Genomic DNA, 25,011 nt, shown 5'->3' on the forward strand with positions numbered 1-25,011 from the left:
GGACCGAGCAACGGGAGCTCACCCCGTCACAGGGATTCGAACCACTGACCTTCTGATCAGCAAGCCCTAGGCTCAGTGGTTTAGCCCACAGTGCCACCTGGGTCCCTGCCATCCATATTATTAGTTGTATTTGTTTTGAACTCATGGTGGTGTCATCCTCTGTTGGGGAATATTTCATTATTCCCTCATCCACCTACTTATCTATGAGGACTTCAACTTTATGCATGCACATGGCTTCATAGGGGAATATCCAAGGGCCCCCCTTGTCTGAAACCCTGAAGAGCTTCTGCCTGCAAGTCCAAACCATACTGACCTTGACAGATTAATGATCTGACTTGATATAAGTAACTATCTGTGATGCTTCTGCTACAGCCACAGTTCTGAGTGCCCTCCTCCAGCCTGAAGCTCCTCCTCTCTCCATCCCAGTCTGCCCAGAAAAGCAGCGGCTGGGCTTCAGAGACGGGAAGTTCAGGCAGTTTTCTTTCTCCTTCAGAATCAAAGGGTGCAATTTATGCACGTGAGAACATAAACACACATCCAAAGTCGGCACCTAACAACATTCTGGGAACAGCCGCTCCTCACTAGAATAGGATTTCATCACTTCCTCTCAAATGGAGATGAGCAACTTTTAGCAGAGTCAGTCACTTGCCGTGGATGATAAGCCTAGCAGCCGTGCTCCATCAAGAGAATAAAAGTAATTATTCCTACTGCAGCAAGTGGGCGGAACAAAGAGAGAACAGCGGATATTGGAAGCTTCCAGCTTAAGGCCTGAGTCATATCCGTGCATTGTCATCTGTCTCAAATGCACTTGTGTGAGGAGTGACTAAGCGAATACTGGAAGGATAACTGCTCTAGTGATTCTGGCTAGGGCCGGCCCTAACATAAGGCAGAGTGAGGCAGCCGATTCTGGAGAGTGTGAGCCTCCTTGGGCATTTCTCCTGAGCCTCTCTGGTTGTTCACTTCAGCTGTCCCAGCTACTCCCAACCTCCTGAGCTGGCACACAAACAGTAATGCTTGCTTGTTGTGGGTCTGGCTTGGCTCACTATCTCACCAAGGCACCTTCTCCCAACACATAGCAAACAGTGCCATTAGGAAAGGCCCCTGATAGAGCAAGCAGGCAAAGAGGCAGCCAGCTCAAGCCATGCACTACAGTGGGTGCCATACCTGTGGATGTGTTGGTTGCGTGATGCATGCTGGCACTGTCATTGCTGCATGGCAGGACTTTTTGAGCGGGTGGCAGGAGCAAGTGCCTGGCAGCGTAGTGAGATTAAGAACAGAGTTGTGGGTGTCATGTAGGCTGCCCCTGCCCCTCCCAAGTCAGGATGCTGCCCTCAGGTGCAGCAGAGATAGTGTTGCACCAAACTCTGCCCTCCAATTTCATGAAGCTTTCCCTGAGAAAGAGGCTTCCCTTTTCCTAGAATAAAATGTTGCATGTACACAGCCTTAGGTTCTCAGGCTGCAGTCCAGAATAGAGCAAGTTGGCAAAGCTTCCTGAAAAACCGACTGCAACGGGTATGCTTAATTCTGCCGTGGATTGGGGCCTCAGTGTGAAACATCTCATAATGGCTTGAGAGTGATCAAAACTGAGCTGAAGCGTTGGGGAGTTACCGCAAAACAGACTGCAAATAACATACATGGAATGTATTGCATTGTCATTGACAATGCAAGTCTATACATGTCTACTCAAAAGCAAGCCCAACTGAGTTCAACAAGAGTTACTCTCAGGTAAGTGTGTACAGAATTGCAGCCTCAACAGTCTTATGGGGCAGCCACCTTTAGAATGCTCTGTTCAGTTATGGCCACCTCTTCTCAGTAGGGCTGGGCAATATCTGGTTTTCAACACTGTGATTTATCACCAACTACACGTGACAATACACTGATATATCATGATGTCTGAAATAAGGATGGAGCTATGTAGAGGCATTGGTTGGCTTCATGGTTTTCCCCACATTGTGATTTTTGCATAGCATGCACACGCACACACGCTCTCACACACATCATGATTCACAATATATTGCCAGGTCAAAAATTATGAAACCAATATCACAAATGGACTACAAACCAGTTTTGATATATTGCCCAGCCCTACTTCTCAGAAAGGCTGTTGTAGAGCTGGAAACATACAGGTGGTTGACACTAATTTTGGGAACTGGATCATTTCCCCTACAACTAGTTCTCTTTTCTAATATGAAAAATCATAAGGGGTGGGGGCATAAGAAGCTTATAGCACTACAATATTGGAAAAATGGGAAAGACCTAACTTGAAACTTTTTAAATGAGGTGAGAAGGCTAGTTCCTGTTTCAAAAAAAAATCCCTTTCAAGATCATGAAGTTCTCTCACTTGCCCTTTTTTTTTTTAAAAAAAAAAGTCTCCATAAAACATCCTTTTGAGCTCCTGTAATTCCATGACATCTGCAATAGATCTTAATTAGCTCTCCAGGCTTCTGACAGTGACTTAACTGTTGGTTTTATTTTTCTTCCACAATATTTATATCTAAAGTAGTAAGTGGTTAATTTGAAACCTTTACACATTGCTAAGCCAAGATGGATGTACTTGCTATAGGGAAGATTTATGACTGCCGGAACACAGCATGGGCGCACTGCCATCTAGACTCGTGTCACAGAAGGGAACGTGGAACATTGCCTTGAACCAGGTGAAGGCCTTTGCTGGCAGATACTGATCTGGTGGGAAAACTTTCCCCCCACAACAGTAAATTAAAAAGAAAGAAATGTCAGACTCCTCTCATACTCTTTGCTTACAGGGATGGGGATTTCCGTTCCCATAAGTCCCAGACAGGGATTTGTAACCAAGAAATACCTACAGGGCCACAGGTATCACCATCCCAATTTTGTTGGAAAGGCAGACATCCGGGGAGCTGCATGCAGGGTGATCTCCAACTAAGCCAGAGGTCAGCAACGCACGGAGGCCGTTTATCTGGCCCACGAGCCACCCGACTGGCAAGTCCACTAAACCAGCGCTGCGCAGCGCAGCGCAGCGCAGCGCGGGAACCCGCTGAGCGGCGCCGGAAATGGCCCATGGCCAGATAACCTTGCCGACGCCTGAACTAACCCATACTCATCAAGCATACACCCACTGAAATCTGTGGCCTTAAGTAACAAATCCCTTGATTTCAGGGGGTCTGCTCTAAGTATAACTAACACTGGATATCAATCATAATAAGTAGAGCAGCAAGTTTTAATCACTGTATTCTTTTCATCCTCAACCCTTTTTATTGCACTGCATTGCGAGGTGTGTGTGTGTGGACTACATGACCCTTGGGGGACCCTTCCGACTCTACAAGTCTACAATTCCATTTGTCCAGGTGTTTTAGATTGGTTTTATTGCTCTTAATTTTATTGTATGGTTGGCTGAATTATCATTATTATTACTGTATCCAAAAATTTGGAGAGGTCTGGATTTCGAAGGAAAGCTGCTTTTGGGTTCATTCAGGAGTTGTGAATTAGGCCAGTTTATGTTAAAATTTACAAAAAGAGCAAACTTCTCCTCCATTCCTGGGTTTGCCGGTTTCTCCTTGCTTTAGAACCTGCCATGTCACAGGAACAAGGGGGTTAGCTGCCTTATAAGAGGCCAGGCAAATAATCTCTCTAGAGAGGAATATTGCCTACTCTGACTGGCAGCAGCTCTTCAGCGACTCTGCAAAATGTGTTTCCCATCACCTGGTCATTTTTTAAAATGCCAAGGCTTGAACCTGGGATCATCTGCATGTAAAGCATGTTTGTTACTATGACACCGTGGCCTCTCTCCAATGCAAACACAGTCTCGTCAATGTGCCACTGTTGTGATGTCACAAAGAGTAACTTTGTGCCAACACAAGGACCTTTACCTTTTGCAAATCATTGTTTGTCCTGCAATACAGACAGTTGGTTAGCTCTTGGCTGCAATGCCATCAGAAGAAACTTTAAATGTATCAGGTCTGTAGACCTACAACAGAGGAGGCAATCTGAAAGACTGAAAGACCTTTAAGGATGGAGCATGGAAAATTAACTCCAGGCTTCCCCATGTTTTGATCTTACTACAAGAGCTTTTTTTCCAGTTGCTTACTAACTTTGTGTGTGTGTTGTGAGTGTGTACACACGCACACATACACACACGCACACACACACACACACACACCAGACACATCTGTTTTACATCAGTTCAGTGGTGATGGCTTCTTTCAAAGAAGCATGAGAAGTGTAGTTTCATGAAGATGATGATAATTACTTGATACGGACGCCACCTCCAGAACTGTTGTTCCCAGTATAATTAGTCTGTGGCACGAAACGCCCTCAGAGGCCAACCCTCAGGAGCCTTCAGGGGTGAGTGGAAACAGTTCCTAGCTGGTTCTACATATCACTGTTCATTAGGCAGCTCAAAACCACAGCTGGCAGAGAAGGTAATTGGAGAGCAGTCTGGTGACTGGGGAATGCTTCTTACACAGGGAAGATTTATGGTTGTGTACAGGAGCCGGGCAATCGTCCCCACTGCTTCTTCCCAGCTGACAAGAAGAACTTATTCCTACATAAGTGAGTGTAGCAATGCACCTTGCACCGTCCTTCGCAAGAGACTTGGCAGAATCATAGAGTTGGCGACAGCAGCGCAGATACTTTTGGCCCACAGGTGGAAAGAAGATCAAGTCCCAACCAGAGAAGAGTGGTTGACAAAGATGATGGACTACGATAAAACGGCGAAAATGACCGGGAAGATTAGCAGCCAAGAAGATAGAAACTTTAATAAGGAATGGGGGGGGATTTATAAGTTACATTGAAAAACACTGTAAACAACTGAAAGCTTTGGCAGGAATGTAGAAACACTTGTAATGTAACAGGAACTATGGCAAAAAAAGGGAATTTTAAGAAAGAATAGAGAATATTATAAGATGCAGTTGAAAACAGATTAATAACGAAAGCCATGGAGGGGTGGATTCAGGGAATCCTATATGTGTATGGTTATGATTATGATTTGAATACAAATGTAAATTGAAGAAGAAAAAAGTATGATAGAGGTGGAAGGGATGCCATGAATCATCTAGTCCACCCCCTTGCAATGCAGGAATATGCAGGGAACAAACTCATCACCCTGGCATTGTCATCAACACACTCTAACCAACTGAACTCAAGGCTGACTCGCTCTTCTCTTACTGCACAGTTTCTACAACATGAAATTGCTACAATGTGAAATCTGGCCCAGAACCAGCGGTCAGCCAGGCCAGGCACTGGTCAGAGGCCTCTGGGACTTTGAAGGCCCCCTCCCTAGCTTGACCCAGCTGTGCTGCCACTCTTTGCCCATCCCCCTGCTGAACACCCCAGTGGCATCTTGGCAATGGGTGGGTGCCACTGGCAGGGGTGTAGGAAGGGGGGGAGGAAGACCACCCCATGTGCCCTCAACTGAGGGGGGTGACATTCAGCGTGCCGTCCGCCCACAACTCCCAAGCCTAACCCAAGCAGTCAGAGTAAGGGGGAAGCTGCGCTGCTTTGCCGGTGGCATTCCCCCCTTCCTCTTTTGTTTTGACAGCTTGGGGGAGGCTTGGAAGTTGTGGGCAGGTGGCACGCCGAATGTCCGCCATGGGCCGCTTGCTCTGTCCCCGTGGGTAGCTCGCTCCACCCCCGGTAGCAGGGCGCGCACACTGCTCCAGGCACCCGAGCGGCTATCCTGCGCGTGGGAGGGCACCCTCCGGGCCACGTCCCCCTCGGGAGTGTGCCCGCCCTGGACAGCACGGGCATATGCTCCGCTGCTGGCCGCTGATGTTTTGAATGGGCCCTAAAGCTCTCTTATATAGATCTATAGAAATCTATAGATTCCACAGATCAGTTGTATTAGGGTAAACTAAGATGCTGGGAGCCAAGGCTCAGGGCTGGATTAACTATTCAGCAAAATAAGCATATGCTTATGGCATCAAAGGGAGGGGGGGGCACCACAGAAACTTCCCATTGCTAGATTTTTAACATTAATGGTCGTAAAATGCTCAAGCTGAGCATTCATTTTCTCAGTTGAGGTATATTGAAAATCCAGAGAGCAACTATGCAACAAGGCAGGCTGGATTGCCTGATCTCTACTAAGAATAGAGGCAGGTGTGTCATGCAAGATTAGTTTCAAGGCTCTGATCAAAGACTCTGCAATTAGAAAAAAAGCAGGAGAACATTTTCAAATATAAAGTGGAAGTTTACAAAAATAAACGTTCTTTTCCATCTTACTGTAGTTTTCGTTTCATTTTGAAAAATATAATTTTAACTTACAGTTTATTATCGTTTATATATTGCAGTAGATATATATGGGGGCACCAAAATCGTTTAAGTGCTTGGAGCCTCTAAAGGTCTTAATCTGGCCCTGCCAAGTCTGGCTCCTATACCTGGACGGCAGGTAATGAAGGCGGTGAGAGGGGGTTGCCTTTTACGCATGCAGGGGTTGGGGGTTGGGTGGGAATCAGTGCTACTGTACCAAGAGTCCCCTGAAGTCCAGCACCAGCCATGCATTAGATGCACCAATTCTGCTGCTGCTGCTTTTGTAGCAACTCTCTCCAAGACGGATAAGAATCTGATAAAAGACCCCCCCCCAAAATTGTTCCGGAAATATCCTGTAGATACTGAATTTGCGTTGAGTCATTTGGCCCTCTGTGAAGACTTGTGGGGGGAAAATGGCAATTGGACGATGCCTCGGATAATTAACAAGAGAAAAACAACAGCAGGTATTGCACAAGGTACTTTGAAAATTAACACAAATTGGACAGAAAGGAAACCAGAGAAGACTGGGAAAGAGAATTCGCCACAGGGGAAATTAACTACCAGGCCCTTTTCTCTCTTAAGCTGCAGTTATGAAATTTCTTTTTGGGTTTGGGCTTTCCTTGTGGAGAAAAAGAGAGAGAGGAAAAACAGGAAGTTGCTGTCAGTTCTTTTTTCCCACTTTCATTGCCCTAGAAATTGATTCAGGGTACCTATTTAGCAAGTAACATTTAAGTAGATACAATGCTTCATGATGACCAGGTGAGGGGATAAGGAACACCTTAATGAAGAACCCAAAGAGTTTAAAGGACACCCCTGCTATAGCAGTTATCTTTTTAAAAAAATAATAAAAAAACAACCCAAAATATAATTAAATTTAACTCAATATAATGTTGAAATATAATTAACTCACAACCAAACCAGTTGTGATGGTGCAGGAGATCTGTGATTGGGATCTCCTGCAGTTTTTGTTTTGCGAATTAGAAGGCCTTCTGGGTTGCTTTGAAGACCAGGAAGTGGTGGGGGTTAACCCTTTCCTTCCACAGCCAAGCTACTAATTCTACAGTATTTGGGTGGGGAAAGAAGGGAGTCGGAAACACAGTACCTAACTTTTCACCCACACACCCTGCCAGTGCAAATAGCATTGGGGTGTGTGTGTGTCTTACATTGGAGAAAAGACTTGATGAAAGAGTTAAACACCAGAGTTAAAGACCACCCCCTTCTCCCCAGTCATCAACGCAGTCCCACAAGACTGCCGGTTACCAAAGCAATACCTATGGGCTATGGATGGGCAGTTCTGTCCATTGCAGTTTCCCACAGCTTCTCATTTTTCCAATCATAGGTTCAGTTTCCTACTTCCCCCGCATCATTTTTTAAAAAAATAAAAAAGTAATCACACAAAAAATGAATTTCTCCAATCCAAACATTTTATGCAGTGCTACATAGAGCAATTTCCTTTTACATAATGCATTCTTAAAATGTTGTTTTCATTAATAGATGCAATTTAGTGCACAGCTTTAGTGCATAACCTTTGTACAGACTGCCTGGCTGGAGAACTGCTTTGCACAATTTGGAGGTGTGCAAGTTTTGATTGATATTAGTGCTTTGGTTCACACGCTTTCAAGAAGCTCTATCTGGGCAGATTTGCCTTCAAATGCAAACTGAAGGCGAGACCCAAATGGGAAATAAAATGCCCCTTCCCCTTCTTACATTATGTATTTACTTACTACCCTTCGATGCCACCTTTTTGCCGAAGAACTCAAGGCAGTCTAAGTTAATGGCTTGTCACTGAAGCCACGATACAAATGTGGAGGGAGAGGAATGAGTCTGAGACAACAAGAAGAAGAAAATAAGCAAAGCCAGGTACCAACTCTGGGGACTTTCCAGATGCAGAGGATTCAGCTGCACTCAAACAGTGCTGTTCTGCTTAAAGCTGGAAGTGGAAGAACAACTCTGGTTGCTTCCAGATGACCTGTTTATTGAACATTTTGTTTGCAGAGCGGTTTAAGATGGTGATTGCTATTTATTGAGCATTTCTTCCAAGCTGTTTAGGTAACATTTAGAGGGGGCACTCTTGTTACATTATAGTACTCCGGACAGCAATAATGTCATAACATTGGGGGAACATAAAGCAGGATGCTATGTGGATGGTGAAATATAAATCCACCACCAACACACTATTATTGCATCAATGAAAAGTTGCAGAATACACCCTCCCCCCCCCAAAAAAAACTGCTGTAGTCTGGAAGAGCCCCAACGCAGCTCAGTGAGCTCAGAACGTTGATTTACTCTTGGGGCGGGGAATGGCATAGCCTGGGAAAGAATATGGCTGGCTGGCCACATGTTGTTACACATGCTATAAAGAAATAATGTTTATACTTTCCACAGTGCAAAGATTGTCAAGTGTGACATTCATCCTGCTACACCATGCAAGGCACCTATCACCTCTCATCAGTCTCTGCCCGCACTGTCTGAAGGAATTCTTTCTTCCCTCCTCAAAAAAGGTTTGGGCTTTCTTAACCAAATCAAAAGCTGAGGAATCGCCTGCCAAAGGATGTTGAGAAAGGACTCCAGCGGCAACTGGACTTTCTCGGCTGCTAGTCTCCTCCTGTTTTTTTTAAAAAAGAAATAATTCTGTATTGGTGCTTTATTTTCCATTTCTCTCTATTATAAGGCATGCAAAAAGCCATGCTGATATTTAAATGTCATTACTGGCTTAAATAGGAATGCTCAATTATCAAAGCTGAGTCTCCTCAGAGTTATTTCAGAGCAGCAAGCACAGCACTGCTTGCAAAAGAGTATTCCGTATCTTCAAATTAAGACCCAGAAACTGAGAGCTGTGTGTCAACTCAATTCCTGGGTTAACTCATTCCAAAATGGCTCACCCAAGTGATCAAAGAGAGTCCACCCCAGAGCCTTTGATCATTGCTTTAAACTCCCTCCTGAGAAGTTGATGAGTTTTATGCCAGGGATTAGAGGGGCCAATGCCAATCAAGGAGCAGAGGCAATTGTAACATGTTTTCCACTGCAATGGAAAGTGAGTAAGGAAGTCTTCAGGAGCTACAAAACATTGTAAACCCCAATATATGGTATTTTCTGGTGGAGTCGCTTAACAGTGCATTTGTACCAGGGGTGGGGTGGGGACAGGATGCAGCCAAAAAACGAGACCCCAAACCCTCTGCAAGTGGACCACCTGCCACTCACCTGACGTCATAGGTAATCAGGTTATTCAAACTGAAAGCCATATTTATTTATTTATTTATTTATTTATTTATACCCCGCCCATCTGGCTGGGTTTCCCCAGCCACTCTGGGCGGCTCCCAACAGAATTAAAAGCACAATAGAACATCAAACATTAAAAACTTCCCTAAACAGGGCTGCATGCTAAGTGCACTTCCAGTTCATCCTTTCACAGAGAGCTGTCCCACACCAATACAGACCATTGATCCATCTATCTCAGTACTGCCTGCACTGACTGGTTGTCAGGGACTGGGTAGAGGAGGAATGGTGGAGACCACCTCCCCATCCTGACCCTTCCAGGGAGGGGGAGGAAGACAGTATAGATTTACAACAGTGGGTTGAGGGAGGTAGCAGCTCAGAGGCAGATGAAGGGGAAAGCTGGGAAATCATGGGAACAACACCCAGCTGACATGTTGTCATTGGAAAGCATCCCAGACCCTCCATCTCCTAGTACCTGGCAAGCTTTAAAAGTAGAAGAGCAAAGAGCTCAAAGACACAGGGCACGTAGCAGCACTCATAGAGGAGACGATGAGAATGACGAATGAGGAAGTGGGAGAGACGGGGAGTGGAGATTCACTCAGGACAACGCCGTTATCCAAAAGGCTGGGTTCTATAGCCTCTCTCTGTAAAGACTGAAATAAAAAAGGACAGTAGGAAACTTTTCCTTGTCTCTATACTTTCCTGGGCAACCAGCCGGGAGCCGCTGACAGCACCCATAGAGGAGATGGTGAGAGTGACGAATGAGGAAGTGGGAGAGACAGGGAGTGGAGATCAGCGGCGTCGCTAGCTTTCTGGCTACCCCGGGCCGCAAACCAGAAGGCACCCCGCTGCAGGGCGGAGCGTCTGTCACGCGCATGCGTCACGACGGACGACGCACACTTGCCGGGGGGTGGTGCTCCAGCGCCCGGAGTCTCGGATCCGGGCGCTGGAGCACCGCCGCCGGCAACCCGCTCCGTAGCGCAACGTGTGCTTCTTCATACTCAGGCGGAGCGGTGAGGGGCAACTCCGCTGATGCCCCTCGCCGCTCCACCTCCGCCTGAGTAGGAAGGAGACAAAGCGCGCTATGGATCGGCTTGCCGCACGCTTTGTCTTCTTCCTACTCAGGCGGAGGCGGAGCGGTGAGGGGCGTCAGCGGCCGCCGCTGATGCTGCTCTCTGGTCCGCCCCTTGCCTCCGCCCCACCAGGAAGAAGCGAGGGGCGAGGCCAGAAACATTGGGGCCTCTGCGATGTCAGTCGCGCCACCGCCACAGTAGCGAGGGGGCGCTGCGCTGCCCCCCGCAGCCGCGCTGCCCCCCACAGAGCGGAGCCCGGGGCGCCCCAGTCCCCCGCCCCCTATTGCGACGCCCCTGGTGGAGAGTCACTCGGGACAACACCAAGAGGCTGGGTTCTATAGCCTCTCTCTGTAAAGATTGAAATAAAAAAGGATGGTAAGAAGCTTTTCCTTTTCTTTATACTTTCCTGGGCAACCAGCTGCTGACAGCATCCTGACATTAGCAGCAGCTCTCCAGAATTTGAGACAGGGAACTTTTCCAGCCCTACCTGGCCAGGGTTGAATCTGGAACCTTTTGCATGCACAGCAGACGCTCCATGCATGCCCGAACTACCACCCTTTCCTCCTTTGCAGCCCTGGTTTGAATTCAAGCCACAGCTGCTAAGGAACATCCTCTCATTACATTCTCAACCCTTCATTTCCAGCTTGAATACAGCACTTTTAAAACTGGGTGCATTTTCCTGTCACCATGCAGAGCGAGGGAAAAGGTGTCTATTTCAAAAAGTGCCAAATCTCTCCCCCCCCCCCCCGGCTGTGCATGAAGGTAAATAAGCACCTTTGGCCAACTCAGTTATTTGGCACCTGGGGCAGAAAAACAACACCAGAACCTCTCCTCCTTGCTGGCAGTAAAAACACAACAATAAAAAATTTAGTAACGTAACAGTTTGCTGCCCTTTCATGGCATCCAGAATCCTTGAGATGGCCACCTCACTATGTAGCTGGTAGGCCTTGCTCTTCAGAGCTAGGAGAGCTAAGAGATGAAATTTCACTGTGAATGTGACATCATGTCTGATAAAGAAGTTAACAGGGAAGCCTCTGCTCAGGTAGAGCTCATGGATGTGTCCCTAGGGTAGGACTTAAGAGTGTAACAACCGATGTATTGGATCAGATCTGCAGTACTTCTGGCCAGGGCCAGCCTGAGACATTTTGCTGCCTGGGGCAAAGGACAAACTGATGCATCTTTTCCAGCCGACAGCCAAATGCTAATAAGAATAGCAGTTGAATCACACCAGTGATGGTGGCAGGCTAGTTTAGGGAGCCCAGGAATTCACAGGTCTCCCAACAGACAGGAAATAAAAGGGGGGTTAAGTGGAACTGTTTGGTAGGTAAATTGCTACTGTCCCTTCAGCTTCTGCTGCCAGAGGTGGTTGCCTGCCCAATGGTAGAGCCGGCCCTGAGTCCGCCAGATATGCCAGCTAGAAGCTCACAACCAGGAAATCAGAGAGTCTTCCCCGTTGGTTTGCTCCTAGCATCTGGCAGTCCAAGCCACGCTTGCCTCTAAGTCGGCCACTTACGCATTGCCACAAAAGGGGAAATGAATGCATTGTCAAAACAGAGGCTATGGGTTTGCATAAAAGCTACAGATTTAGAAATAATGACTGTAATTTGAACAGAAAAGCAACACATCTCACCATAGCAGGGAAAATTGTGTCCAGCTGAGCTGTGTGCCAGCTACAGCTTGCTGCTCAGGTGCTGTTGACGGGCAATGCTAAAAATCCTTGCTCTCCCCCTCCTATGCTTCTTTATCTTTACACTGAACTAGATAGTCCTCCCAACAGAGGACACCTTCCAACAGAGGACGCCTGATAGCCTTTCGAAGAGCCTGAATAGTAGAACGGATGGCCACCAAAGCTGTCTCTGTTCCAACTTCACCTCCTCCCACAAATACAGTGGAACCTCGGTTGTCAAATGTAATCTTTTCCGGAAGACTGTTTGACTTCTGAAACATTTGACAACTGGGCGGTCAGCAATTTCAATCGAGAGAATGGAGAAACATGCCTCAGAAGCTGTTCGATTTCCGAGGCGCATTTGAAAATGGAAGCATTCACTTCCGGGTTTTCGGCATTCGGGTTCTGAATTGTTCAGCTTCTGAGTCGCTCGAAAACAGAGGTTCCACTGTACATCCTAAAACATCTCTACACCCCCTGTATGCTTGCAATTCTTTAAACATAGTAACACAGAAGAACAGGGAAAGCTGCCTTCTTCTAAGTCGGACCACTGGTGCAACCATCTCTATTCTATTCTATTCTATTCTATTATTTATGGTCACAGACCAGCTCACATACAGAATCAAAAATCATAAAACTCAACGATGTAGCATTAAAATTTACATGGCAGGGACGGTACACGTGTGTATATTTCAGCATTTAGAATATGTAAATTAAAACTGGGTCGCTAAAATATAGCCTAAAATTGCCGTTGGGGGGGCCTTAATCATTGTGCTGACACCTGAGTTTTATGGCAGTCGCACAAAATTTGGCTACTTTTATCGTAATCTCAGGGTCCTTATCTTCTACAAGGAATTTTTGGCATTGGGATTCAGATTCATTTGAGAAATGGTGCAACCATCTCAGTATACACTCTGGCAGTGGTTCTCTGAGGTACCACGCCCTATCTGGAGATCCCAGGGATTGAACCTGGGACCTTTGGGGTACAAAGCATATGCTCTCTCACTGTATTATGGCTCTTCTCCTATACAGCTGTGATGAATGAATGAATGGAAAAAAGGTATGTCCCTCCTCATAGCGGGCTATCACATGATCACATCCAACAATTCTGCAAATATTAATTTCAGCAGCAACTAGTGCAAAGAGTGGGAAACGGGAACATATACTGTACTTTGAATAAACATGCTTGCATGATATGCCAAGGAAATTACAGACCCTGAACTGTATCCAGTGCTACTCGGAGTAAACCCACCTAAAGGAATGAATTTGTTAGTCATGTCCATTCATTTCAGTGGATCTACTCTGGGTAGGACAAAACAGTGGATACAGTCCCCTTTCACTCACTAGTCCACACTTAGAACACAATTACGAAATCATCATCATCAAACATCCAAAGCAGTTGGATGAAAGCAATACAATGGAAGGATACGATGATCTTGCAGACATGGGGTCTACACACTTATAATAATGCAGCTGTCACTGCAAGTTATGCAATGAGGGGAACACATTCAATTTATTTAAAATCAATTCACAAGATTCATATCTTATTTCATTAGCAGCCCTGGGGGTACTGCAGTCATATCATTTTACTTTAGCCTTGAGTGCAGCACAAAGTACGGAATGCAAAAACACTAAATCAAATGCATCAGTCAGAAGGGAAATTCATTTTGCAATAGCAAGTCTTCTTGGGGAAACAGCAATGAAAGCATTCACCAAGCCTTGCCCCAAAGACAGTGAGGTTTAGCATGTATAGGAAGACACTGGGGATCAGTTGACCTTCACTCACCACTAGTGCAAAGTTGACCCTCACTAGTTGTGCAAAGATTCATCTGTTGTGTGAAAAGTCTCTTTACCTCCCTCCCTCCCTCTCTCACTTGCTCCCAATGGCCATTGTTAGGACTCTCTTCTGGCGGCTTGCATGTTTCCCTTGGGAGGTAAACAGCATCTTGCAAGAGTGGTTTACTACTGGTGCCTTACCTTGCAGGTGCACAAAATTGCATAACAGCACTTCGGTGGGTGCAGAGAATAAACCCTCCCTTTTCCTGGGTCTGGGGCCTTTCGAGGGCCACTCCTCCCATTAGATGAGGTGAGGCAGCCAATTTTAGGGAGCCATTAGAACGCAAGAAGCACCCTGCTGGGTCAGATCAAAGTTCTACCTGGTCCAGCGTCCGGTTTCCCACAGTGGCCAGGGGCCCACACACAGATGATAAAGTGAGTTTGGCTTTGCTTGGCTTAATGCTGTCTTTTTGTCCTCTTGTCACCCATCCAAATCCCTGGCTGCTGTACCAAAATGTTTGGCAGCTGCTGCTTGAAGAACTAGGCAGCTCAGCTGGAGAGGGTCAAGGAACCTGTTGCCAGCTGGGGGGAGGAGAGAGAGAGAGAGAGAGAGAGAGAGAGAGAGAAAGAAAGAAAGAAAGAAAGAAAGAAAGAAAGAAAGAAAGAAAGAAAGAAATAGCAGCAGGAGAAGGGCATGGCAACACGCTACTATTAAGCCAAGGTACCCACTTCAGATTTAACAATAAACCACAAACCAATATTTTTAAGAGTGCAAATATGGAGACCTGTCTATGATAGTCATTACACAAGCTTCTAAAGAAGAAAAAGTTTTGTGCTCTCCCGCCCCCATTGTTCTTACCCAAATCTGCAGCTTAATTCTTTTTTCGTTTTTGAAAACCGTCTTGACTTTGAAATCGATCCCAACAGTGCTGACAAAAGCCGAGGTAAAAGAATCGTCGGCATAACGGAACAAAAAAGAGGTTTTCCCAACGCTGCTGTTTCCAATGATGAGCAGTTTGAACATGTAATCAAAGTTCTGGTCTGATGTGTCCTTCTGGCCAAACCTGGCGTCTTGCGTAGAGGCCATCTGTAATAATTTTCAGAAAGGTGGTGTGGGGGAAGGGGAAGAGAGAGGGTTATTTTTTGTGATCTATCTTTTAGGCTCACATCATGTAAGTCCAAAGCGCTTGCATTTAATTGAGCTCCTCAGTGCTGCATATCATAATATTAGAGGACAAGTTTATTGAGATCCTAAACTATTCTCCAACCCTCCTGGTAATCCAGCCATAAACTTAAGTGCTGACCAGTGCTGAAAACCTCTCCAAAAGAGCACCATCATGACTCACTCAGCACAGTATGGAACTAGCTCCCCATTCGCAGAAATGCTAAAGAACCTTCCTCGAGTAGCAGCACTGCAGTCAAAATTAATAGCTGTGGAAAGCAGTACAGGCCCTCGTAATTCAAGTCAGGGGAGGATGAAATGGAAAAGCATTTCAGGGGTTAAAAAAATTGGTAGGGTGGAAGGTAGGAAGCAAAGTGGTTTTTTCTCAATAGTGTTGCAAAACTAATCCAGTTTCAGGTCTATGGGTTAAGTACTGGCCTTGCTTACAAACAGCACTGCTTTTTAATAACACAGTGTATCTACAACATTTATATCCTGTCCTTCCTCCAAGGATACTGGGGGCAGCTTACAACAGTTTTCTGCCATGACCACTGTTAGTCTGAGAGGTTATGAGTGGCTGAAACTCACCTAGTGGACTTTTGTGGGTGAAAGAGGATTTGAATCCAAGATTTCCCCAGTCCTAGTCCAACATTCTGATGGTTAGAAAGTTAGACTACTACATTCCAACCACTACACAATAATGCAAATATTTCAAATATTTCGCTAGTATCCGTTTTATTACCAAATCCTATCTCTGCAGCTCTATGTACAATGAACATTGCAAAGACTCAGGCTGCATGGCAGCTACAGTCCTGCGCACAATTACTTGGGGTGGGGAAGTCCCATTGAACTCATTGAAGCTGACTTTCAAGTAGATGTGTACAAGGTTAGGCCGCCAGAAAAATTCTTGACTTGGTCTCATGCTGTTTGGCATCTTCTTGTCCCATCCTCTGGAGCCAGTATAGTGGCTGGAGTGATGGATTCTGTCTAATTTAAAACTAATTATTTCAGTCACAACAACACAACATTAGTTCTAATGCTGTCAGTAGGCAATTAAACTTGGTTCTATGGGCCGGACCCAGACTAAGTTAGTTGCACTTAGGTTGCAGTCCTAACCCCACTTACCTGGGGCTTAAGTTACATCAAGATTTAACTTGTTCCATCTATTTCAATGGAAACAACCAAGGCTGAGAATGTATTTCACCACAGCACACACTGTCTTTTCTTGCATTACACTAAAATACAAATTATACAGGCTAAGCTAGAACAGGTACCAAGTGGTATGGAGGGCACTTGCGGAGATGTTGGGGTTGGATTGTTTTTTCAAGTGTTCTCTCCAGCCTTTCAATTCTGCTTGAATGCATAATGGGTTTATCCTCCTTTTAAAAGTACAGCTTGTCTGATAATATTTCATTCTGAGGGTGGGGAGTTTGGATCACTGGCTGGTGTTACGAGACAAATGAATTGAAGAGCACTTCAAAGAATGGAGTTGCAGTGTGTGTGTGTATATATATATATATATATATATATATATATATATATATATATATATATAATTATTCATGACAGTCTCTGATTCAGGAATTCCTGCTGCTATCACTACACGGAAGCAGACTCCCACTCATCTCTTTGATTAAACATAACCACTCCCATCTGAAGGCTTGCTATGCTTCCTTTTACTTTTCCTCAATTATGAAGAGCCTGGTGTGTTCAGAGGCATCATAAAGGCATCCCAGTCCCGTCACTCGGCAGTAACTGCCAATTTCGTTTCCTTGTGCTATTCTTCTCACTAAAGTCCTCTGCACATTAGGGTCAGCTGGGGAGGCAGAACTGAGCAGCCTCAATGAGTGGATGAGATGGTGGAAGGCGTGGTTTTATAGGGCAGCACAAAAATAGAGGGTGGAATGTAGAGAACGAGTGGAATGTGGTTATTTCTGAGTGTAAATTCTATAAGAAGGACTGGGAGGGATGATACAGTATTACTCAGCAAGTGAGTGAGAACATAGAGCTCCACAGAATCATTCTGGGCTCCAAAAGTAATTTAGTACTGGGGACATACTATCCCCAACTCTCCTGAACAAAATGCCGAGGGTGATCTTTAGGTAGAGAATGAAAAAAACAAAACAAAAACAAAAGCCGCATCCAAAGGAAAGCATCTTGTGGCAAAGGGTAGCTTCAATTACCCTCACATTGACTGGGTAAATATTCTGGTCACTACGAAAGGGTGAAATTTCTGGATACTCTAAAACAGTGTTTCCCAACCTTGTGCCGCCAGCTGTTTTGGGACTACAACTCCCATCATCCCTAGCTAGCAAGACCAGTGGTCAGGAATGATGGGAATTGTAGTCCGAAAACAGCTGGAGGCACAAGGTTGGGAAACACTGCTCTAAAATGACTGTGCCCAAGAACAGTTGGTCATGGAACCAATCAAAGGGTTTTGAGCTTTATCCTAAGAAGGCACCCCAATTGTGTGTGAGATGTACATGTTAACCAAATGATGTCCAGTTCTGGGCACCACAGTTTAAGAAGGGTATTGACAAGTTGGAGTGTGTGCAGAGGAGGTTGACTTTGATGATCAAGAGTCAGGATACCAAGCCTTATGAGGGAGTTGGGTATGTTTAGCCTAGATAAAAGGAGACTGAGAGGAGATATGATAGCCATCTTCAAATATCTAAAGAGCTGTCACAGGGAAGATGGAGCAACCAATAGATTCAAGTTAAAAGAAGGGAGATGCCGATTGAACATCATATATAAATTTCTGGCAGCAAGAGCTGTTTGACAGTGGAACGACTACTTTGGTAGGTGATGGAATCCCCTTCACTGGAGGTTTTAAAGCAGAGGCTGGATGGCCATCTGTCAGATATTCTTTAGCTGGGATTCCTGCATTGCAGGGAGTTGGACTAGTTGACACTTGGGGTCCCCTCCAGGTCTACAATTCCATTATTCTATGACAAAAAAAGTCAGAGCATTCTGAATTATGCTGAACACTGGACAAATTGATTTGCCTGGCTCCATAAAAAGAATGACCAAGAGCCTGCTTTAAGCCACTATTTTTTTCTTTGAAGCCCCTCTCTTACCTGCCCCACCACACCTGACATCACGTTTGGTGTAAAGTGTGGGGTGGGTAGGTGTGGCTTCCCCAAAACAGCCTGTTGTGCTAAGTTTGAGTTGTTCCCGTCCCCGATACTGAAGAACAAGACTTTGCTGAAGAGGAATCATAGCTGCAAAGGTAAGTCATAGCTAATAACCTTTTAAGAGTCTTTTAACAATGTCATTAAGTATGTGGATAAGCTGATCAAGTAAATATTGTGTACTTAGATTTTCAGAAAGCTTTTGAAAAAGTCTGTCACCAAAGACTCATAAGCTTAGCAGTCAAGAGATAAGAAAACAAGGCCAGTAACCCAGTAAAGAATAGGAAGCATAGTAGGAAGAAATGGATACTTCTAGCAATGCTGGGGTGCATTAAAAGGGTTTGCCAAGGATCTGCATTGGGACAAGCACATTTTACCTTGTTCTCAAATGGCCTAGAGCTAGGAGTGAGCAGTGTGGTGGCCACGTTTGCTGATGATACCAAATTGTTCAGGGTGATTAAAACAAAAAGGAATTGTGAAAAGCTCCAAATAGAACTCTCCCAACCTGGTGAACGGGCATTAAAATGGAAAACATGATTCAACGTCAGCAAGTTGAAAGGGATGCACTTTGGGGGTGAGGAATCCTAATCACATTTGCACTAATCAGGTCTGAATTGGTAGCGACTGACCGGGAAAGTCATCTTGGGATCACGGTGGATAGCTGGATGGAAATGTTGACTCAGTCTTTTGGATGCCACAAATAAGAAATAATATATGCTCTGTATTGCACCATTAGTGATGGCTCTGTTGGATTCAGTTTCCCCCCCTCCTCTGGATTTTAATGTGTGCAGGGTCCATGTCAGATCTTTCATCTCCAAACAAAGAAGCCCCAACTATCCTCCAGGTAAACTTGGTTACGTGAGAGCAGTTAAGATGAGGGAATCTTTTCTGACTCCAGGGATTCTTTTGTGACATCACAGATGGTTCTTTCTACCAACCACCATCACTTGGATGCCAGCCACCACATTTCAACTCCCAGTAAATGAGCATTCTATTTCTGAATGATGACTCAACCTGGCCTGTTTCTGTGCATGGGGATGGACACAAGGGGGTGGGGTAGAAATCCTAAACTCAACTTACCATCGATGGCTTGCATGTGCAAATGGACCATCACACATCAAACACTACAGAAGGAGCTGCTCTGTCCCACACACAATGGTTTCAATAAAGGAAACTCGACATGTTCATCTGAAAGTTGTCAAGCCCAGTAAACACATGTATGTGTAAATAGGCCTGTCATCAACCAATAAATAAATGTCCTGGGAAAATAAGATCATAGCCTCAGTTTTCATTTAAAGCACTATGATATCACTTTATCAGTTACGGCTTCCCCCCAAAGCATCCTGGGAACTGTAGTTTAAGAGATTCCCCTTGCAGAGCTACAATTCCCTGAGTTCCCTGAAAAGAAATATTGACTGTTAAACCACTCTGAGAACTGCAACTCAGTGAGAAGAGGGATCTTCTAACAACTCTCAGCATCCTTGGTTCCCCCGGGATTCTTTGGGGGAAACCATGACTGCTAAAGTGGTGTAACAGTGTATTAAATGTATGGTGTGGTTGTAACCTAAGACAGATTGTTTTCTATCTCTAAGATTCCCAGGTGCTTTGAACAGCGCATGTTGTGTCCTACCTATGGTGAGACATTGCCGAGACAAGCAAAAGGGCTTTCTCAGTGGCTACACCTAAATTGTGGCATACTTGCCCCATGAAGCTGAAGTAGTTTGTTGCCTTCTGCCAAATAGCAAGTAGGCTTTTTATTATTATTATTCTGGCAGGCGTTTGCCTTGCTGTGCATAATACTGTGTTCATCTGTTATGCCTACCTTTATAGAATTTTTTTTGACATGGTTGGTTTATTGCAAATTTAATTGTCGCATGCCACCCTGAGTGATTTGTGTGCAATCGAAGGGTGGGGTAAAATGTCTTCTGCTGAGGAAAAGCAAGGAAATGTTGCTTCCAGAGAAAACGAGGGCAGGCAAAGGATCAGTGCAGTCTGAGTCAGCTAATAAGGCCAGAAGTGCAGGAATCGGAAATGATGGGAAATAGAACCCAGCCAAGCTCTGGGATTTGGGCACTTCCTGACATAGGCTTTCCCCATCTGACCCCACTGCTTTGGCAGGTGTGTAACATTAACTGTGCAATTGCTGTTAATGGGGAATGTGATGTGTGGAACTACCTCAAATCCACTAGCATGTACGTTGGTTGTGAAATCCACTGTAGTGCAGTGGTTAGAGTGTTAGGCTAGGAATTGGAAGGCCTGGGTTCAAATCCCCACTGAGCCACAAAGCTTACTGGGTGACCTCCGGCCAGTCACTCACTCTCGGTCTCTTATACCATAGGATTCTTGAGAGGATAAAATGCAGGAGAGAAAGATGCCACCCTGAGCTTCTTGGAGGAAAGGTGGGGTAGAAATGATATAAACAGGTATTTTCAATTTAATTCCATGATCTATATACATCTAAGGAACTAAGGAAGAGAATTGGTTGTCTCTGCAACAAAAAGCTTTTTTGGGGGGTGGGGGGTGGGGAATAGTAGGCAACTAAGGTTGCAGTCTTATACTCATTTACCCGGGAATAAGGCCCCGTGGAATAAAATGTGCTTATATCTGAGTAGACACGCATAGGATTCCAGAGACAAAGCTTCTTTTCACTAACAAATTAAAATGAGTCTAAGGAGATAACTAGTTTAACTAGCCCTACAACCTCTTCTGCAAAGACTACAACACTCAGTCAGAAAAGAAAACCCATTAGAAACTTCCAAACCACCAGAGAACAAAAGAATGGGACCTGGAATTGCTTAAAGGTTTATTCAGAATTATTCTAGACATATTGAGCAGGAGGGAGGGGGAGGAGGAAGCATTTTTATTTGTGGACTTTAAATGCTAATCTGAAGTACTCTGCTTGATTGCATTTTCATATCTCAGAGAATCCTTGATGCTCTGTAATTATAATTATGGAGGAGACATGGAAAAAATACATTATTAGTCCACCTCAATGCTGCCGCACCTCACAGCTTTGTTTTTTACAGCTTTGCTGCTACCTATAGATATAGATAGATAGATGATATAGCTCTTTTGCTGCTTAGGGAAGGGGGGAGCAGATCTTTCCATCTTGAAATGTCAGATTAAGATTATAACATCCATACATAATATCCAAACAGAAGATATGCTAAGGCAATGCAAAATAAAATATTTCAGCCCAATTTTTTTTATCTGTGCTACCTTACAACCACAGTTCTGTTTGTACAAACCTATGCAGCCCAATCTTATACTTGTTTACTCAGAAGTAAGTTCAGTTGAGTTCAATATGACCTACATTCAAGTAACAGTGTTTGGTTGCTGTCCTGCTGCCCTATCCTAACCTAACAGCATGGCTCCCAAAATAAGTCCAACTGAGTTCATTGAGTCTTATTCCTAAGTAAGTTTTCTCAACAGACAAAACCTGCATAACTAATCCAGCGGCAAACTCACCTTTAATTCTGATTAAAAACATATTTATTCTTTCAACAAATAAGCAAGGTTTCTAGTTTTGTCAGGACACTGGATGAAATGTTTAAAATACAATGATATAGCAGAGATAATGGGATGTCAGCATGTAGCATAATATGGGCTAGTGATTCAGTCGAGATGGTTATTCACCTTTCATAATCAAGCACGCCCAACCATTTACAGAGGTGCTGTATAAGGGAACACTGAGATTTTGACATTTGTTTTAAGATTGCACTTTATTTTGCAATTGGAAAGAATAAATGTTAAAACCTGCATTACAGAAGGGGAAAACACACTTGCTAAATCAATGTATTGCAAAAACCAAACAGCTCAGAATGAAAGTAAATATTTGGTGGCCAAATTTCTAATACCAAGATGATGCATGTTTATCAGTATGAGTATTGTAGAGCTGCCATTCAAATGACAGTATTGTAGAGCTGCCATTCAAATGACAGTCGTAATAATGGTCATTTAGTAGCCTATAACTCAACAAATGGGAGTAAATTATTGTGACTCAATAAAAAATGCATACCTTTGTACATTACAAACACCTGAACTTTATTTTATTTCTTCAGTCTGGGTAGTAAGAGCTTCCAGATAAAGCATTTTCAAGAGTGATACTCTCAGTTTCTTCTGAGCTACATATCATTCTTTGTTCCAGAATGACAATATCCCCATAACTGCTATCCCCCCCCCTTCTAAGACACATTACATATTAACTTATGGTTATTACTATTATTTTCTTACCTTGATGTACCTATGATCAGAGACTCATTGCTTTCAAAACTTACACTATGCAAAAGAATTTAGGGATCACAGGTTTACATGATCCCTCAGGCAAAATATATATCACATCATCAAAAGCAACTTAACAGAAGATCTAACATTAAGGCTTCAATCGGATACCTAACTGGGAGTAAGATGCATTTAACTCAGTCGCTTTAACTTTTGGGTCAACCTGCACAGGACCGCACTGTTCGTTAGCACGCAGAGCAAACCTGTGTATCTTTACTCGTCAGTAAGTCCTACTATGCTCAGTGTGTGGGGAGAGGAAGGATTACTCCCTAGTAAATGTGTTTAGGATTGCATCCCTAATGCTGGAGATTTAGTGTGCTCTTAAAAAATAATCCAACATACAAAGCTGCAATAACAGAAATCCATTTCCCCCTGGTGTTATTATGCCCCCAAATGGGGGAATGGGCTTCTGTTGGGTTGCTTCTTCTTTTCTCTTCAGTGCACATGAAACCTCCAGCATTAAGGCTGCAATCCTTAACATGCTCTGTGTCCTCTGCTGTCGCCCTGGATCTCTAACACTCACCCTCTTGGAAGAGGAAATGGTGTTGTCAGGGGAAAGGCGTTCGCTAGCTGGCTTGGATTCACTAAGTAAGCGATGCTTGAGTTGACGCCTCGCTTATCCTCCCTGCCCAGTGAAGGAACAACCAAGATACGTGTGACCAAAGATTTATTTTGGTGTGTGTGTGTGTGTGTGAAATAACAACATATGACAACCTGTGCCTAGTGCAGCACCCCTCCCTCTTCGAAAGAAACAACAACCCATCTAAAGATGACCAGCAGCAATCGCACAACAACCGAGTGACTTTAGGAGAGGGGCGCGCGCGCTCTGCCTGTCTCTCGTGCGCGTACCCGCCATCTCACCCCCCCGGTAGCCACTACCCTTTCCCTGAGCGAGCGCGCAGAGTTCCGCCAGGCTTGCTCGCGGCTCCCTTTCGGTCTGTTGTCACTCACCTGCACAGGAGCTTCGTGCCTCATGGTTCAGCCGCGCACCTGTCCTTTCCCCTCGGCCGCTGTGGTCTCACTGGCAACCGGGAGCAGCAGTAGCAGCAGCAGCAGCAGCCGACTCGTGGCCAACCCCGGCTACACGCCACGCACACAGGCACAGAGAGACACACGCGCCCTGCGCGTCAGCAGCAGCAACAACACGCTCGCCTCGCAGCCCAGCAGACAATTCAGCACCGCGGAGCTGTCCACCCGGCCTCCCCTGCCGCGCCTCGGCCCAGCGCCCCTCGCGGCGGCTGGTGGGAGCTGTAGTGCGAGCCTCCGCGCGTCCCAGGCCCGGGTCCAATGGAAAGCGGAGGGAGCCAGGACTACAAGTCCCAGGGACTCTCGCTTCCGCCGCCGCCCGGAGCTCCACCCCACTCCCTCGAGGCGGCGGCTCCATGGAAACGGGGCGCGGGGGGAGGACGGCCCTGCGCGGCCGCGAGTTTGCGCGCTGTTGGGCGGAAGTTTCTGCGCTTTCTCTAGGCGATACTAGGAGAACCCGGAGAAGGTAAATACTGTAGGCAAGAAATGCAATTCCCACCCCACCCCCATTTGTTTCTACTTCGAAGCAGGTCCTACGCGTTGCCCCCAGAGGGAGGAGAAAATGCAAATCAATAAAAATATATTTAAAGAGAAAATGCAAAGCCCGCCTCGGCCATTTAAAGCCACATTTTCCTTGTTTTAGATACTGTTTCTCAAAGAAAAGGAAAGTGGACAGTCCTTTTCGTTAGCGGTGGAGAAGCTTGTCAGCTGCTTTTAAAGAAGTATTTGAAAAGAAGGTAGGTGGGAGCCCACAGCGCTCTTACCTTGCCGTATATTTCCATCGAGATCTCGCCCAGGCGCCGTAGTGCCAACCGGAGAAAGAGACACGTCCACACACAGAGAGCGGGAGAGGGAGAGAGAGACCCTCGTGGGGAAAGCGACGGCCCCTGAGACTGCTGGTGGCGTCGGGAGGCCAGGCGGAGAACGCACTTGCTTTGCCTTCTTCCCCCGCCCCACCGCCGCCCGGCAGGTGGAGGAAGCCGTGCTTCGGCGTTATTAAGCGATGCCAAACGCAGAGCTGAGTTTCTTAGCAGCGCTATTAACACGCGCGCGATCCGCCTGAGCCTCCCTTTGGGCACTTTTTTTTGAAATTTTGCATTAATTAACTCTGATCCAGAAGAACAGCAGGTGAAGGAGGCCGAGGGAGGAGGTGTGTGTGTGTGGCAGAAGCAACCAAGTTACATAAAATGCCTAGCAAAACAAAGCAGTGCAACAGAGACGAGGCTGGAGAATTAATTAAGCCCGTCTCTGGCTGATCTGGTTGCAAAGCAGGCTTGGAAGTCAGTCTCGTGGGTGGGTTTTTCTGCGACCCCTTAGACAAGCAGTAGGAAGACTGCAGGCATTTGTAGTCCTGCATTGTAACGGGTTGGGCTAGATGACCCTTGGGGGACGTTCCAATCCTACAATTCTATATTTCTATATTCCATGTTGAAAACATTTTTGGATACCTATCTAGAC

The 25,011-nt window shown here is 45.4% G+C and overlaps 1 protein-coding gene across 3 annotated transcripts in view; it reads right to left on the reverse strand.

Annotated features, from left to right (window-relative positions):
* The window catches only part of RAB3C (RAB3C, member RAS oncogene family), a 112,485-nt gene extending 87,861 nt beyond the window's left edge, over positions 1-24,624 (reverse strand). The window contains exons 1-2 of one of the 3 annotated variants that reach the window (XM_060280283.2): positions 24,318-24,624; positions 14,813-15,040 (exon numbers count right to left, since the gene is read on the reverse strand). In XM_060280283.2, the coding sequence (XP_060136266.1) occupies positions 14,813-15,040; positions 24,318-24,335 (246 nt within the window). In that variant the 5' untranslated portion in view covers positions 24,336-24,624. Of the gene's footprint in view, positions 1-14,812; positions 15,041-18,875; positions 19,074-23,478; positions 23,764-24,317 lie in introns of those variants that run through there. The other 2 variants (XM_060280282.2, XM_088652732.1) reach the window with 2 other exon arrangements.
* Between the last annotated feature and the right edge of the window lie 387 nt (positions 24,625-25,011).

This window comes from Zootoca vivipara, chromosome 10 (assembly GCF_965207765.1).
Source record: "Zootoca vivipara chromosome 10, rZooViv2.hap1.1, whole genome shotgun sequence".
In the NCBI taxonomy this organism is placed as follows: Eukaryota; Metazoa; Chordata; class Lepidosauria; order Squamata; family Lacertidae; genus Zootoca; species Zootoca vivipara.